At 41.6% G+C, this 17901-nt stretch overlaps 1 protein-coding gene across 2 annotated transcripts; it reads right to left on the reverse strand.

Annotated features, from left to right (window-relative positions):
* Window positions 1–10774: 10774 nt before the first annotated feature.
* Window positions 10775–17734, reverse strand: LOC112572483. Of its 2 annotated transcripts, none has more exons than XM_025252187.1 (8): window positions 16788–17734; window positions 16023–16094; window positions 15541–15789; window positions 14860–15051; window positions 14148–14252; window positions 13108–13210; window positions 12576–12682; window positions 10775–12213 (listed from the first exon to the last, which is right to left on the reverse strand). In XM_025252187.1, exons 1-8 carry the CDS (start codon window positions 16858–16860, stop codon window positions 12056–12058), a joined length of 1059 nt encoding a protein of 352 aa, XP_025107972.1. In that variant the 5' UTR covers window positions 16861–17734; the 3' UTR covers window positions 10775–12055. The 2 variants fall into 2 exon arrangements, with proteins under 2 accessions (XP_025107972.1, XP_025107971.1); XM_025252186.1 differs by having other exon boundaries at window positions 13108–13219.
* Between the last annotated feature and the right edge of the window lie 167 nt (window positions 17735–17901).

A 17901-nucleotide genomic window follows, 5' to 3' on the forward strand; every position in this document is an offset into this window, starting at 1 on the left:
TTAAGTCAGAAATAAGAATCTTTTGATATTTGTTTAGTTCTCCATGCGTGCGTGTGGTCCCAGTCTCCCATTCTCCGATGGATTTACCTCACGCCTACACGATTTCCTTCTTTCTTCGCCCTATAATTTTCAATTTAAAACAATTTTTTCTCAAGGAAAACAACGGGAACAGAGCAGATGCATTGTGCAAGTCGAACATGTATTAATAGTGCATTTATTTTTAACGCCTTCAGTCAACATTCTTTCTCCTGCCTCCGTCTTTGCACCTGATTTGTTTCTGTTGAGAATCAGGACAGGGGAGGAGGTTCACAGGTAGGGCGGGTTGTCTTTAATCAAAAGATTGTTTATCGTTAGCTTCACGTTCGCTAGTGATTCCTTCCTCTTACATTTCTTGACAAATAAAACATACATTTGACAAACTATGTGTTTGAGAATGGATGGGGTCAACCCCTGAAAACCACTGCTTTTACCATGATCTAGCTTATTGGGGAGCATGGGCTGTGAATGGCTGCAGCAATGCTGCACGGTTGTCTTATCGCTGCGCCGCAGCTGCTGGGCAAGAAAAGGTGCGAGCTTCAGACTGTGTGTGTGTGTGAGCGCATCCTTTCATCTCATTTATTGAAGTGAAACTGCAATATTAGCAAGATGCAAGCAACAGCTGTAATCCATGCAGCTGCTTTTAAAGGGGCACGGGGCAAGGGGCATGGGGCACAGTCATCTTGAGCTGCCTGGAAAGGGAATCGGGACCTGCGCCATTGGATCGAAGATACAGCAAGAAGTCTGCGGACAAGATCCGCAGACTTCTTGCTGCATCTTCGATCCAGTGGCACAGGTGAACGGATCTTACGCGTGACAAGATGTCTCTCAGGGACGACTGGAAGCTGCAGGTGAGTTCATCTCAACTGATGAGCTGATGCCGCAGGTCAAAGGATCGTAAGGAGACTGGATGCCGCAGATGAATGGATCCCAAGGAATATGAATGCCGGTGGTGTGAATGGATGAAAAGAGAGCAGAAAATCTGTCACAAGGTTTTCTCCGATTAGTGGAAGGCGTAGTCATGTGACAGAACAGGAAGTGAATTAGACATTGAGAGTTGCGTCCCTTGTTACAAGAAATAAGTAAAGAGTCGACACTTCGTCAACTGGATGGACATCACACTAACACGTGACTGTAATAACGGGATCATTTCAATTCATTTGTATAACAGACAACTATAGTACCAAGATTTTTCTGTCTATTAAAGAAGGAAAAGAATTTTCACGTGCAACCAGTCAACCCCCTACCCAGCAAAGAAATAATAAACTTTCTTCAGGAGACAAGATCTAGAACAATATTCCGGGCGAAACACACACACACACGCAGGAAGCTTTTGTGGCCAAGAACTGCATAACCTTTAGGGGCATGAGAACATTTTTCGAAACACCTCACATCCGGTTAAGTAAAGAACCTCGGGCTGGAGCCCTCAGCATTCCGTTATCTGCCTTTTAATCAGACTTCTTCTCACCTCTTCACAGTCATTGGCATCCGCTTTGCGTGCAAAGATCACGTGTCATCAGTGCCTGATAACGCTTGATGATGATGTCACGGTGCCAACCCCAACAGCCTCTGTGTTGACGGGTCTGATGTGATGAAGAACTGGGACCAGGGGTTCATGCGAGGAGGAAGGGAGCTGCCAAATTCCGGAGTGTGAAGACTGAGAACAAGGAATATGTGAAATTTAGGACCAGACCAGCAGCATCTGTGATTGCAGACAGGTTTTGACTCGTCTGACAAAAGTTCTGGGGGTAACTAAGACAGATCTTGCGCCGGTCTTAGGTCGATGTAGTGCCACCGGCCCCACTTTTATCGCCGGTCGCAGAACAATACCCAAAAGTGAAAGGGGTGGGCGAGTCTGACAGCGGAGAGGCGGTAGACCAGCGCGTGGATCCGACCGCAGGACGGCTTGTCACGCTGCACACGGTGCGATCGCTCCGCGCTGCGGTAACGCTTCATTACTGGTCACGTGACGGAGAAGGCGCTTGGGGTGCGAAGCCAGCAGATCGTGGCCTCCAGCACCCAGGCGTCGGCAGACTTCATTAAAGTGAGCCTGGGCCAGGCGGTGCAGTCTGCTGACCCAGAACTACGGAGTATGGGTACCCGACAAACTGCACGAGGAGCTGTGCATATGCGTGTGTCTGTCTGTCTGTCGAAAATAAAACATTAAAAAATGAAAAAAAAAACCCCTAACAAATAAAAAATTGAGCAGGGCATTTCCAGTAGAATTACCGATAAAACCGCAGAAAGCATGCATTAGAAGTCCCAGCATGTTGTTACGTGGAGGGGAAAATGAGCTTTGAAGTTCTCTATCTCCGAAGTGCGCACTGCCTGGGCTCCCGCCTAAATATGTTGCTACCCTTTTGTTAATGAAGATGCTTAGGCATCACTTCCTGCTGGCATGCTGGGCTCCAGCGACTACCTCCACCCCACCATGCCACCCTTCCTATCCAGCATCCTTGTAGAATGTGTGACAGTTATTGATGTGCATGTTCTGTCTCCCTCCGTTCTCCCCACCACCGAAAAATATAAAACAAAAGCTCAAATATTTTTTTTTCTTTTGTCTCATCTGCACACAGAGGTGAAGCCAAGTAAACACCTAGATGAGAGAAAGAAAGTGAAAGATAAATTAAAATCAGTCGTTGATTCAGCTAGAACTTCCTTTACCACAAGACTAAAGATACAATAAAGAGAGTCCAGTTATTAATGAAGTCTTCACTTAAGCATCATAAACAAAATAAGTTAAGTCAGAAGCTTCGAGAAAACTGATTAACAGCCAGCTCTCCTGGGTTGGGTTTTCAATGAAGGTTGTGAAGCTGTGCCAAGCCTTGGCTAACACCTTATCTCCAAATATTCCTGGGCGATTTTGAACCTGCCTTGCGTCAGTACAGTTACTCAGTTCACTCAGCTTCATCATGACAAGCATTTTCTCGCTTCTTTGAAGCCCATCCTGCCACGCTCTGCTCAATTAATGAATTACGGTTTCAGTTCATCGCTGTGACCTGGCTGTCTTGAGCCTGAGTGCAAAACGCTCTGCATGCTGGAAGGAGGTAGGGGGCAGTACCTTCTCCTCCCGACTTGGCACTTTTGATGTCTTTGAACCGACAGAAAAGGCAACCGTCCACGTCTGCACCTTGCTTCTGACAGGATCGGCATCTTTCACCTCTTTCATCAGTCTCAAATTGGCTCGCCGTGTGGTTCCTCACGGTGACGTCACACAGGGGCAGATAATTTGCACACGGAACCACTGGGTGCGCGAACAGACAGACAGACCAATATACTATCATTACTTCTCTTTCCACGTCTTAGTCATGTTATTCTCTCCCATTTCTTTGCACAGACACACACGCACGCGCACACGCACGCAGACACGCCTTCTATCTGGAAGTCCTCGAAGACATACAAGACACAGACCAGGCTCGGCAAGGAAACAGCCCCGAGCTCTTCTGGTTTTGAAATACACTTTTATCGCAGTTGTCTCGTACAGAATGGCTCCTACATCATCGTCGTCACAACACGGCGTCGTACAAGCTGAAAGTGAAAAGAACGCAGAACACGCGAAGAAAGGAGACAACAAACAATTCCGTTCTCCTCAGCTCGCCTCTGTTCGTCTGTTAAGATACCCGCAGGCAGCATCCTCTTTCCACCTGTCTCGGTCTTCTGAGAAGCTTTGTTCTAACTTCCACTTTTGGTGAGTGGCATAGTCAAAACAAACCTTAGAGGTTAGCTAAGTTGCAGCGAGCGAGGCAACCTGAAAAATAAATGGTCGTCATGCTGTTGTTGCTGAGGACAACACTGATGAATCAAGATTCTTTATTCTGTCACCCTCTAAGAGGTATTATGTACATATCTAATATTGACACAAATTCTTATCTTTCTATACAGTATCTCTCACACCCTCTCTGACATGGTCGGTTTGTGATAGCTAAAAAAGCTAATTTTTTCATCCATCACTCATTCTTTGCTTCTTCCAGCCTTTTCATGTATTCCTGTAGCCAAATTTAAAGCACATGTAAACAAGGAATAAACACTCTTCTTCTCTCTCATTCACACATATGACGACGACGATGACGACGACGACGACAACAACAACAACGAAAAAAGCAATATTCAAGATATCTTATTGGTCTCTGTGTGTCTCCTGTGACGCATTTCCGTTATTCAGTCCTTCTCATCGTTTTTCTTTACTTTGTTATTAATTAATGATCAATAGTTCATCTTTTTTCTTCAATGAGGTCCTCATTCGGTTTGTCATCAAAGTTCGTCATCACCTTCTGACTCACCTTCATCCTCCTTCTCATAATCATATTCATGCTCACCATCCTCTTCTTTGATCATAGTAGCATAAAAAAAATCATGAATCAGTTCACACTCTATAGGGATACCCAATAGGTAATAACTCAGTGACAAGTAGTGAAGACTTGTGTGTTTCTCACTTTTGGTGAGATTATTTCTCATATACAATAAGGAATGTAAAGAAAGAAAGAAAAAGAAGATCGGAAGATAGATAAGCTGAAGAAAAGAGAATCAAATAAGACAAACAAGGAGTAAAATAACAGAGAGAGAGACATCTCGAGAGGCGGAGAGCTCAATTACAGTTTAAATTAATCACGACTAAATGTGCGCGTGCATTGTCCACGGGACTCTCGGCAGCTTGTCTCCTACCTGCTAATGGCGGTGTCCCGACTACCAGGACAAATTTTCCGGTCCAGACCTCGCAGCGCAAACACGCACCAGCCTGACTCTGTTGGGGGTAGACAACTCCTTCCAAGGGAGAGAACTTAGATTGTTGTTTAATTTATTAGTGCTAAAGGCACGTTGCTGGGGTCCGTGCTTTGCGTGCGTCTAACAAGCATATCGAGTGTGGGTAGCTTTTTATAAAAAAATGTGCCTCCCCTCCCTCACCCACAAAGAAATTGTAGTCGCCACTGACTCCGATAACTGACTTCTGGGAAATAAAGCATAAAGGGAGAGCACTCCGAGGAGTTCACTTCTTCGCCATGTTTAGGAAAGAATGTCGATAAGACACGCTCTATGTCTCATTGCTTGGATGGACACACTGCCAAGAGGTATGCATTGTTCTACCGACGTGCAAGCTGGGATACCTGTTGGTAATTACCACCGGAGTCAGTTGACACCCTCGCGGTAAAATTATCCCCCTTCTTCCGATCCAGCAAACCTTCCCTGCATTTCTCTCTGTGTGTGCAGAGTACGATTTTACGGTTCGTGAATACTGTTTGTCATGAGGTGAATGTCAATGGATCCTTCGGCTAAAAAATGTTTAGTTACTCAGACTATTAATTAATTTATAACATTAGTAACGAGGCAGACCCCCTCAAAGGTCTCGAGTGCAATTATTTATAGAACAGTAGGCCTTGTGTTTTGTTTATGTTGATGTAGTCCACTTAATATGGATAGAAGACATTTCTGACCCAATACTCTCGACTTTTAGGCGAAAGTAGAACAAACTCTTAATGATAGATTATTTAAGATCTTTCCTTTTCTTGAGCATTTGACGAAGCCCAAAGTTAGATAAAGGACAGATTCTTGCAGCAAAGCACTGTGAAAACAAATGTTCGTGCACCTTCTTCTTCACATCAATGTCTGCGGAGGAGAATGGGGCGTGTACACGCATGCCATCCCGTGCTTGCGCGCGCATGCGCTGTTGAAGTTAGTAAATGGCGCGCCATGTTGCATCACAACAGCAAAACGAAACTTCTATCCTTCCATGCATCAGCTAAACTGACATGCGAAACAAGACCACTCGGTATCCATCCTGTCTCTTTGCTCCATCCATCTTTCATTCTCTCCCTCAGTTTTTTTTTCCTCTTTGTATATCTTTCTTTCTTTCCCCATTCCATTCTTTGTGTCTATTTTTCTCTCGTTCTGTTTTCAACTCTCAGAATCAGCATGGATGAACGATTCCACAATAGATCTTTGGTTAAAGCCGGCGAAGCATGAGTGGGTATATGCACGGCGATGCTTCAAGATGGTGTTTGCATGCAAAACATGCTGCGAAGACGGGTCGACATGTGCAGGAGTGTTGGAGTGGTGGACATTCTACCCGTCGCTTCTTTTTCTTTTGTACCGCGCCCGCCGCAGACGGTCTTTCCATAAACAAGCTTCGTGTTTATGTTTCCTTTCCAACTCCTCCGGTTGCCTGCATGAGTGGGAAGACAACTCATCCAAAACCTTTGACTTTTTCCATCCCTCCTCTCATCTTTTGGAACATAACCTGTTATCCCAAGTAAAAAAGATATCTCAGGTTTATGGATGTACAGACCTCGCTTTGTCGCTCTCATTGACTACTTCTGTATGTGCAAAGGGCATGGCAAAAGCAGTGTATGTGTCACTGTTTATTTCGTGGACTGGATGGATGGATAAGCACACCAGTATTGGAAGGAGATAGAGCTAACCTGACGATAATTAACTATACCTCATAAAGCCTGTGTACAACAGACGAGAAAGATACAGATTGGAGTACAGGTTGTTCCCGAGAAAGTCTTGAAGTCGATTTTGCTTCGGAACACGCAGGAAAAGCTTTTAGCATCAGTTGGTCACATCTTCTATGCAATAAAATATTTCAGAAACACGTCCAAATATCATAAAACATCTTAAATGTAATAGTAACTCGTGGTTACGAAGTCATGTAACAGCTCGATCGTAAGTACGGATGTCCGTAACTCGAGCTTTCATTGACCGAGGACTGTCTGTAGATACGAGAAGTAGATGGTTGTTGAGTCTGCCTTCAAGCAAGCAGTACAAAATATTTCGCATCCTGTCAGAAACCAGTTCATTCATTCGCGTTCTCTGTTGCACTCCGTGTTCCTGCACTCGGCGCACATCACCTGCTCGTCCGCGCGCTTGGGCGCACGTGAATTCCACGAAATTGCCGTAATATGCAGAATCTCACTGCATTTGAGGCCAAATCCCTCGCTGAAGCGTCCTGCACCGGCCCTTCCGTTTCGTTCAAATTGCTTAAGCCCGGATGTAGACGCCATGGGCTTTGCCATCTTGAAGTCTGCATCAGCCAGAATAACTGGATTTCATCAGACATCGGGGGTTTCCTTCTTCCCTGCTGCCTCCTGTCTCCTGCACTTTCTACCCTTCCCCTCTCCTCCACCCACCGCCACGCATGCATACCCGCTTTGCCTGGCAGTGCACCCAGTCCTTTGGACCACAGGCTGTGTGGCAAATGCACTGATGTGTGTGCAGATGATTGAGAAGGTGTCGATGACGTCATCGCCTTCTTCCTCATCATGGACGTTGAAAAGTGTCCAACTGAAATAAATTTACTTTTCGCCTTCCTGGGGCTGTAGTCATGAAGCTAAAGTAAATCATTTCGTTATGCGCAAAATCGTGCACTCGAGCAAAAGTGTCTTGCTTCTGTAGATACCATTCGATCCCCAGAACCCCCGGACATTGTGTTTCTTTACCTGAGAACACCTTTGTCATATCTTCACAACTACGGCTTCAGGGCCGAAACAACACCTGCAGGATATAAAAATTCGGAAGCAAGGCGCTTGTCCTTACGTTCCCAATGTTACCCCCAGGGCAACGACTTACCCTCACTTCATAACCACGATACGAGGAGAACACACACATACATACACGCGCGCGCATGTTGGAAGTCTCTGTAGAATTACTGCCCTCGACTTCAGAGAAAACGATTAGTGGTTTAGAAGACCTTTTCGAGGCTGTTGCTGGAAATGTTCCCACAGCCCACCCAGCAAAAATGGATACCTGTTTGTACCAAGGGAGGTAAATACGGCAGAAGGAATGGGTTAGCTCCCTGCCCTAGACACAGTGAACTGCTGAGATTGACTTCCTTACGACCACTAGGATGCGGGGCGCCTTATCTTTACCTTTGGCAGACAGATATTTTGATGGATAGATAGGTCATTCACTTTCTTCACGCCTGCGGTCCTGGCCCGACTGATCAGCCAGGGGTTCGAATAATTCATAATAAAACATAAAAGCTGCAACGCAAGCAATTTCTCCATTATAAGAAGAAATTATTTCATATCCCGCACGGTTTAATCACTTTCAAACAGTAGCTTCAGCTGCATACGGTATGCAATTCAAGTTTTGGTTTTATTATGGAAAAGATGAAAAAAAAAAAAAAAGACAGGGGGGAAGGAGAGAAAGGAATTGTCTGGAAAAACAAGTTTGCAGGAAAAAATCTCCAAAAACACTAAATTGTAAGCAAAAACTCCTAGAAGCAGTTTGCACGCGTAAGCATCGAATAAATCATTCATTTTTGTTTTTGTTTTGTGTTTTTAATGCTGTTGTTGTTGGTACGCGCATTATCACTGTCACGCCCTCTAGACGCTGCAAGGGCCGACAATCACAAGGAGGTGTTCAGGTAGCATCTCCCGTGAGCCCCACCTGGAGGCGCCTCCTGTCTGGCTGCAGGGTGGAACATGTGCGTGTTGGTCCCGCGGATTCTTTTTTTTTATTTTATTTTTAACATCAAGATTGCACGAGCTGCACGTTTGTTATGAACGTTGTTCTCTTCAATACGCTAACAGCACAGGGCGGGGACAAGACTTGGCGAGGTGTTTATTTATCATGGCTTTTCCTAGCAGTTAACGAGAAACCTGTTGAGGACTGACATTCTAAACACATCCAACCTCTTTGTGGAGCCTGTCTGAACATGACTGCACGTGCACCGCAGTCTTGTAAAGTGTATTTCACTGTTTAACTGCTAGTATCAATGGATGAGTCGAACAAACTGAGTCAAAAGAAAAAGTGTATCCAAATAAAAATCATAGAAGAGTTCACGAGGTGGAGGTGGCGGGGAGTCTATTAAATGCTTCCTGCAATAAAATATATTCATTAAATAATGATAAGAATTTTTAATGGTTTATCATTATTTTATTAATGTAGATATGAGGTTTTTGTAACTGTCTACCATCTCTCTGATGCTGTTCAAACACGTGCACGTCCTCCGGTGAGATCTCCTACTTTCCTACTTTCCTGTTTCCTCTTAGGTCATCGGGAACAAAAGACCCTTCGTTGTAAGACACAGTAACCAAGTGCCACAGGAACAGCACACGGTCGCCCTTTGACCCTTAATTACCTGCAAATTTGCACTGATGATGTTCGCCGCGCTATGACGCAAACCGAGGCTTGTCAGGCGTGAGCTGTAATTAACCAAATGAGTCGAGTTATCTTTAGTGAGCAGAGTTATCGGCGCACTCCGCACGTGTGCTGTGTACTTAAAAGCCAACACTGCTGTCGCTCACCCAACTGCCATCTTTCTGTTTCTTTAAGATAAGAAATATCTTTTTACGTGCGCGCTTGCGTGCGTGCATTTACATGCCCCTGTGCACGTCCGAGAAGGAGCGCGTGGGGGGTGGGGCAGCATGATGCAGGACCGTTGTTGTTGTTTTGTATTCCACACACACACACAGAGCATCGCCATCAGCTCTCCAGACTCGATGACCAGATACCCTGGTGCTGGTGAGGTTTGTTTGATGCGGCGAGGGAAGAAAGCACCGATGTTTCATCAGCGGGCACCGGGTCGCTGAACGGGCTGTGACCCGACTTCCGTTGCTGTTCTTAAGATCGTCTATCATCTAAAGGAGCCCTCCCGTGAGATTCTCGTGCAGCAGCGATACCGCATGAGGTCTGCGGTGTTGTTACTATCGCCACGATCGTCACACTCTCAGTGTTGCTGCTGTCTGCTAACGCTTCACCGCATCACCAGGTGATCTGCTCCTGGTCCTGCTGGAGCTCTTGCTGCAACTACTTTATCTCCCCTGTGTAACAATTCTGCCGCCATGACAGCTACTTTTTCTATCTCTTCTACTTCTTGCACTCTCGTAAGTGCGATTCCTGCATTCAGTTCTGCCGACAGAATCGAACCAAATAGTTTAGAAGTGAGGTAAAGGGTCTGTAGTTGGAGCTAAGGGTAGGTAACCGTAACTGCTTTATCGTGTACAGGACACGGCATGTGGTAGGCCCACACAATCTCCTTCTGTAGCCCTTTAACTTCCCTGATAAGTCAGATGCCCAGGCTTCTCTGCAGGCACAAGGAATTCCATTCATAGACCCCAATGAGCTTCAAAGCACCGGCACTCTGCTCTGAATTAAAGCCTACTAATCACTAGGTCACACTATTAAGCATCTGTTTCTCCGGTATCTCTTGTTGCTTACCTTCAAGACTGTATCAGTGTGACGAATTACCTGTAGACTTTATAGAATGAAGTTAAGTTATTATTGGAAAAAAATTTGTTGCTAGTTGAATACAAGTTCCAGCGTTTGAAAGAAAAGTTAAGAAATTATACAATTAGACAAAGATAACAAAAAACATTTCAGAAGATCTACCCTCTCCCTCCTTACAAAATTTAATTATCAAAAGACACAGCACGTGCACTTGATAAAATCGCTAGAAAAATCTTTAATTTTTGTCTCTTAGTTCATGAGCTGTGAACTTTAGAGCTGCATTTACCTTTAAATTATTGTGTGACGGACGCACAAAGACAACTGTTTACTGTAAGATAAAGCAATAGTATGACAACTTAAAATTATTGTAAACCTAATGCTTTTGGTTTTAAATTTTAAGTCGTTCGTTACTGTGTATGTTTGCATAAATGGTATCAAATAGGTACGCGAGTATGTACATGAGGTAATAGGAATACTTACAGGAAAGCCATTTATAGGAAAAGGAACGTGAAGCAGATAGTTGATAGATACATGTACAGACTTTGTAAATCGTTTTTATTAAATTTTGGTGTGCAATACAACTGTTTCCTTACAATCGCGTCTAAAACACAGGTCTTGGACAAAACAAAAAGGCAGCCATGTTTTTCAGTGACATCATCGAAGCTATAAACAGTTGCAACGTTCGCTTTTAGATTTGTAAAAACGGTCGTCGAAATTCGGGCATCATGTATCTGTAGATCATGCCATAGAATTTCTATCCATATAGATAACTATATAACAAGAAGAGACTCCAAATACTTCAAAATTTAAGTGAAATGATTGAAGACTTGGTTGCGAACGTAACATGGGAAGCAATCGAATCACCCGAGCAAAAAAAAAAATACATATGTGCGTGCGATTCACTCCCCTGAATGTGTCGGCTGCTGTTGCTGCTCCTTCTAGCGAGGTTGGACATTAAAGTGTCTATTGACAAATATTTCAAACAAATTTTAAGTACCCACTTGGTAAAATTATAAATTAATTAAAATAATTATGAACTAGGTGATCTTTATAATACAAATATTTTCAGCAAAATTAATTCACTAAATAACAACGAAAGATAGCAAGACGAGAGAGACCTTTACATTATTTATAATTGTAACATACATTCCTGGTCTCATGGTGTTGCAAAAATGAAAATAATCATAATAAAAAAGCAGATATCAACAGTACAAGGACACATTAAGTCAACGTATATATCGTGTCATCCAAACTTGTTTATTATAATCAGCCCCCGCGGGGCCCGAGACAGGGTATGTGAGGGGCCCTCGACAGATGCCTCGTCTACCTGCCCCTAAGCACGCACCTGATTATAATCACATACACAAACACACACACAACTTTCTGTGAAGTTTTGGTTTGACTACTTCGAATGACTTGAGTCTTTCAGTTAGATTGATTCTTTGCATTCTTTTTGAAGAGTAGCGTTTCTCTTGCAGTCCATCAGAATTATTATTAACAGCCAATATTAATGAAACCACATTAAGAAAAAATTGAATATGAAAGTGTTATTCGGGATTTACCAGTAGCAAAGTTTGTATTAATTTCTTGGCTTACAGTGCCAATTGTTAAGCTAAATTACCTTTTTGAATGACTATCAATTTGAAATATAAATAAATAGAATTTCATTTGTTAATTTTACGATTGACATATTACTTTTAAATAAACTTATAGTAATAGATAAGAAATAACATCAAAGCGCTTTAAAAAGCAGCACTCCTTCCTCATCACTTACTTTCACCTGCACTTAGTGTTTTGTCTCATACTGAGGCAATATGTAAAATATTTTCCCCCTCTGGCAACTGTTAAATAGTCAAACAGGAAAGTTAACTTCCTCGTACACATCCTTGTCAAGGGAGCTCATGCCGAGGGCGGAGGAGTCTCCTTCTTCATGTGTGTGTCTGGGAAAAGGATTGAAGGCATTTCCTGTCCTCATTGGTACTTCCTTGTCCCACCTTGTATTGATGTAGTCTTCACAGGAACAAGGGACAAAAATCTTTATCAGTCACAGATGATATTCTTGATGCGATGGCTTGAAAACGGTGGCAAAAATATCTTAGGAAGCATACTGTCATGAAATACATTAAACTGGACATAATACTCCTACAATTTACTGTCAAACAGCGTAGAAATTGAGTTCACTCGATGTTTTTTTTACTAAGACATTCGCGTATTAGACTCACTGTAGTGTTTGCAGGTTTCTTCTTTCTGGCTCCATTATGGGAATAATCACCATCATAATTTAAAGGATTCAATCGTTACAATGAAAATCTTGCTTTTATAGAAAGGCATCTCGACATTTTAAAAAAGAACACCCCACCAGAACTACCCACCAGGAGAAAATGCGATCTGAAAGGTCTCAGCACACCCTTCATATACAATTCTACTTTGGGGTCTTGTAGTAGGTTCGTGCTGGTGGTTTCTAGCACGCTTCAGCCAACTGCAAAATTAGAGTTCGTTATTGTCAGTCACAAAAGGACAAAAATTTAAAAACGTGGGAATCCAGTTAGGCAGAAACATCAGACTTTCTAAATTTCACTGTAACATTTGCAGTTCAATAAACACACTCAGAATGTTTGCCTTTAGTTTGCAGCTATCTACTATACCGAGCATGATTTTAGACCCCTTATTATAATAGTCCACATCAAAGTGTGATAAATATAAATATTTATGCCTGATAGTCCGCAACGTAAAGTACGTCAGCCGTTATAGATCATAATCACAATGTTTTGAATTCTATTTTCAAGTTAGTTGAATTTCGACTTTCATTCCCATCTTTGGTGAAACTGAAATCGCATGATGATTATGACAACAAAGTCTTTATTTGACTACTGATTAGACATTCGGTAATGTAAGAGTACTTACAAAACAATCGCCACGATGAGTCCAACCAGAATACAGCAAGCTAGGAGGGAACCTACAACTGGCAGTGCCACCTTTGTCATGTCATTGTCAGATGGCGAGCTGACTGCTCCAGCTACAGAAAAGCACTTTACAAATTACATTACATAATCTTGAGACATATGAACTTTTTCTGACAGACCCAAACAATATTTTAACAGACTGAAATTTTGTATTAGCAGAGAAAGTCAAGTGGAATGTAAAATTTATATATTAGTGAGAAATAAATTCCGTTTTTGTTTTGCATATATGGGTTCAAATAATGCTAACCTTATCGTACAGTAGAATATTAATTTGCTCTCCAATAACTGAAACACGATATTTCTCAGAGCTTTTAAATGTGTTTTGCTTTTATTAAAATATTTTATTTATTTCAAAACACTTCAGGATTAGTAAAAAGCTAAACCTTACTTTCTTTGCAATAAGGTTGTATGCAACAACTACATCAAAACATTATTCATATTATCTTCTTCATTCTTACGCATTCATCAAATGTGACTTTTTGAAAAATTTGTAAACACTTCATTTGGATATGTATTAATATCATCAAACATATGGCATTAATCATAGACTGTACTATATATATATATGTAAATGTTATGTCAGTACTTAGGAGTTTATTTTGAATTAGAAATCAAGAATTGGTAGGGGCATACAATGAGAAACAAAAAGTGAAATAACAAAGATACAAAATAGAAAAGAGTGATTTTAGAAAGAAATAAAGACGGAAGGAAAACTGGAAAGTGAAAATAAGATAAAAAGGACAAAAGAAGATTAAAGGTAGGGTAAAAACAAAAGACGTAGATAAGAAGGAAGGGCAGAAAGAAATTTAAGAATTAAGGTGTTAAGAAAAGAGACAGAAAAAGAAGAAACCATGGACCTCCCCTCTTGAGGCAATACAATTAAAAAATCTGAAACAAAACCGACTGGCTTGCTCTTTACATAATTGTTCATGTGTCATTTTTATGAAATGCTATCTTGGACAGAAGTCCTTTTTCACTTACCCTGAGGGCATGTTCCATCCACAGGACTACAGACCTGGTTGTTCTTGCAGACTGGTTCTGGACAGACTTCTTGACACTCACGTCCAAAGTACCCCGGACAGCAGACTAGGAATCAAAACAGATAAACTGTGTGAGGTCTCGTATCTATAAAGATTGTTCGCAACTGATGTGGGAAGTGGCATGATAATTTTATCATATTGTCTCCAATAATAAACTGACAGGGAAATAACTAGTGAGACATCAGATATTTATCAAAACAGTGGGTTAGGAACATTACTACTAGAAAATACAACAAAAATGCATTAATTAAATTTATTTCTTACCTTACTACTAGTTAAAAATAACGGAGAAAATAATATAGAACAAATATCTTCTAAGCAAAAATCAGTGGTGAAGTAACTTATTAAACCATACGTATTGATAGTATATTCAGAAATCATAATCGATGTTTCAATCTCCTGAACTATGCAGATGACAACCTATGAACTGATTGATGTCAAGAAGAATGATGGTAAAGTAGTGATAGTAGAATGTTAACGGTTTTCTCGTTGCCATTAGACGTAGACCCTTGGGTCGTTATATAAATTATCTCTCCATCATTCTCTCACTCTCACAGTCTTTCATTTTAACTCTTTTTTTTTTTTTGTCTCGTTGTGGACATAGTTTCAACAAGAATAGTCTTAGCAGCAGAAAGCATCATCGTCATCATTACCCATCACTTCAATTTCACAGAGAGTGAGGAAGTAGTGGTTCAAAGTCATGTCCGCCTTTGACAGTCGTACTGTTTGTCCAGTGAGCCAAGTATCACAGATGATGTTTGAAGACAAAGTAACAGCTGGACCTTGGAAAGTGTAACACAGCTGTCCATCCACGGTCACGTTCACTCCATTACTGCGAGCGAGATCTGAAGAAAGAACAAGAAATAAGGAGGGAAACGACTATACTCTGCTCAGGTTTAATATCACATTGTGAAACAAACTTAAGTTTCCGTCTGGTGACTGATGAGGGATCCACTTTCAAATTAACTCGGCGACCATTTGTGTTTATCATTGTTATCATTATCTCAGTATCAAACCAAACAAAACCGACATCCAACACAAAAATACAGAGATCACTATCCATTTCACCCTTTAGTTTTGTTTTGCTTAATTAAGTGTGACTATTGTGATAATTAAAAGAAGAATACATATGCATCTGTTTTTTTATATCTTTTCTCAATTATTGCATCTAACATCTTGATCTGATATCTGAATAACACACACACACACACACACACACACACACACACACACACACACACACACACACACACACACACACACACACACACAAACATATAACGAGGGATAGGCAGAACACAAGACATCCTAGTTCTACAAACAGAAATACCCGCCTGTACTTCTCCAGTAGATGATGATGGAGGAAATAGCATACGGCTCACCCAGGTTGACCTCCCAGTAGGGTTCACGGTCATTATCACCCGTATGTATACAATTAGGACTGTCCGGAAATTGGTTAATAGGTCTAAAGATGCCTTCTGTTTTATCGTCCACAGCGAGACAAGGTGGACCTGATGTCTGGTTATAAACTGAGCTGTTCAACTGTGAACTCATTTTTGTTGGTTTTCCTATCGCGACATTTCCTGCAAGGAAGAAGTGAACGAGTCATCAAATGCTAAAATATTTTCCAAACTTTTGATGAACAATGTTGTAATGAATGTAATGAACGAAAGACAAATTTCAAATGAATTGCAGAACTTCTTACTTTACTATTTGGTTTATTTTTGTTGCCTAACACACACACACACACAGAGCAAAACGATGTATTATGTGTGATACATAGATAGATAGAAAGATAGAGGAGGTATAATTTTACTGAGACGACTCGGCTGAAAATCATTGAGGCTGAAGTTGCAAGAAGTATAACTTTGGCAGGAGCAAATGGAATCTGAAACCAAAAATATGTAAATTTTTTAGGAAGAAAAGTTTCTACGGATGAGCTAAAATGAGCCAGAAAACAGATTAATAACAAGTTTTTTCTAATAATGAGAAGGAAGAAAAGGAAGAAGATGATGATGTTTTCGATGGGTTGACACACGTGTATGCCATCGCTCGAATGTTTATTTCTGTTCTCGCTTGAATGTCACAGGAAGGCAAGATATTTTATGTCTATTGTCTCAAACCTGACCAGGACGTGTAGCTACACTACATTCAGCTGAATGATGAGGAAAATTAGTAAAGGAAAAAGACTTGTGATGGTGAATCATCGGGGATCATTCATTACTTCACTGATGCGGACATGCTTATTTACAATACAATATTGCGATCCCTATTACTATAAAACTGTTATAAGGATTTATAATAAGAATAGTTTTAATGGCACCTTTTTCACGTTTGTAAACACATTTTTGAAACACATAAAGACAATAAAACATACGTATACGTGCCCCCCGTACCATACACACAAACTCTATCTCTCTCACACACATTCTCACTTTTTCTTTGTCTCCCTATATCGCTAAACGTTGTGGTGAGCAGACAGAGGAATAAAGATTTCAAAGCGGCAAGAGAGAAATACTACACTGGGGCAAGTTATTACTAAACTAACTCAATTACTGCTGACACAGAGTGAAAACATTACCTGTGACTGCAGCAGGCAGAATGTAAAAGACAAGACAGGCAAAGCCAGAAGCCACCATTCTGTTGGAATCCATGTCGGATACTCCGCTCCTTCACCTTCATGCTCAACGACAAGGGCAGACAACGACACTGGGTGGCGCTCGTATCTTCAGAATTAATGATTACCTCAGTGATTGTAAACAGGATGCCATTCAATCAACTGTGAATGGCGAGTTTTCCTTATTTTTATTTGAAGACATTTAAGCAGGCTTCGTATGAGCTTAATGCATGTAAGGGAAAGTGTTGAGAGAGATTAACAAAGAAGTTTTTCTTTTAAAAACCCGAATCGAAGACTGACTGCAACCACAACTGGACTAAAACTTCCTAGACTTGGTCACCTGGGCGCAGTTACTTGTTTTGTTATTTACACATTCGCCAAAGTGTGATTTGCCACCTGTCTGTCAACCATTTTTGTCAAATTACTTGACATACTCTGTGGACATTTCAGAAAGGTGGTGTTCGTTGGGTGGCTGTATGTAGCAATGCTCATCCTTGTGTGTATCCCTGTGTGCTGTTTATTTATATGCCCTCGAAAATAAAAACCCCCAAACTGCCGCCTATCGGAGTGAAGGGAGTGGATGGCGGTTTCTTACAATCAAACCCAGAGCTTTCTCGAAAGGATGAGAGATTTTACTCTCGTTTTTCTTTTAAATTCTACTCTAAGGTCAGGGGTCTGGTAGCAAAGTTTTCACCTCCGACAAAGCCTTTACTGTTTCCAGCAGCTCTAGATTGTTCGCTGACTCTTGCTTGGAAAAAAAAGCTTCCAGTACCCGTACGTAGAGCATCTTCACACCTACCGCGAGTCGATGGCGAAGGAAAAGTTGGCTGATGTCTGGTGTTTATACTATCCCACTACCCGTTTCTACAATGTTCGAAACTATGAGGTGAAAAAAAGGAAACAATTATCCTCTCAGCGTTACTTGCTCAGCACGATAAGGTCCAGTTATTTACAGATGACATTTGCCTGCATTTTCATATATACGAGGAACTATTTCAGAGAAACAGTCTTTGATGAAGAGTATTAAGCGTCGAGGCGGGTCTGCCAGGATCTGATTCTGACTACAACATCCTGTCTC

Source organism: Pomacea canaliculata, linkage group LG9 (assembly GCF_003073045.1).
Source record: "Pomacea canaliculata isolate SZHN2017 linkage group LG9, ASM307304v1, whole genome shotgun sequence".
NCBI lineage: Eukaryota > Metazoa > Mollusca > Gastropoda > Architaenioglossa > Ampullariidae > Pomacea > Pomacea canaliculata.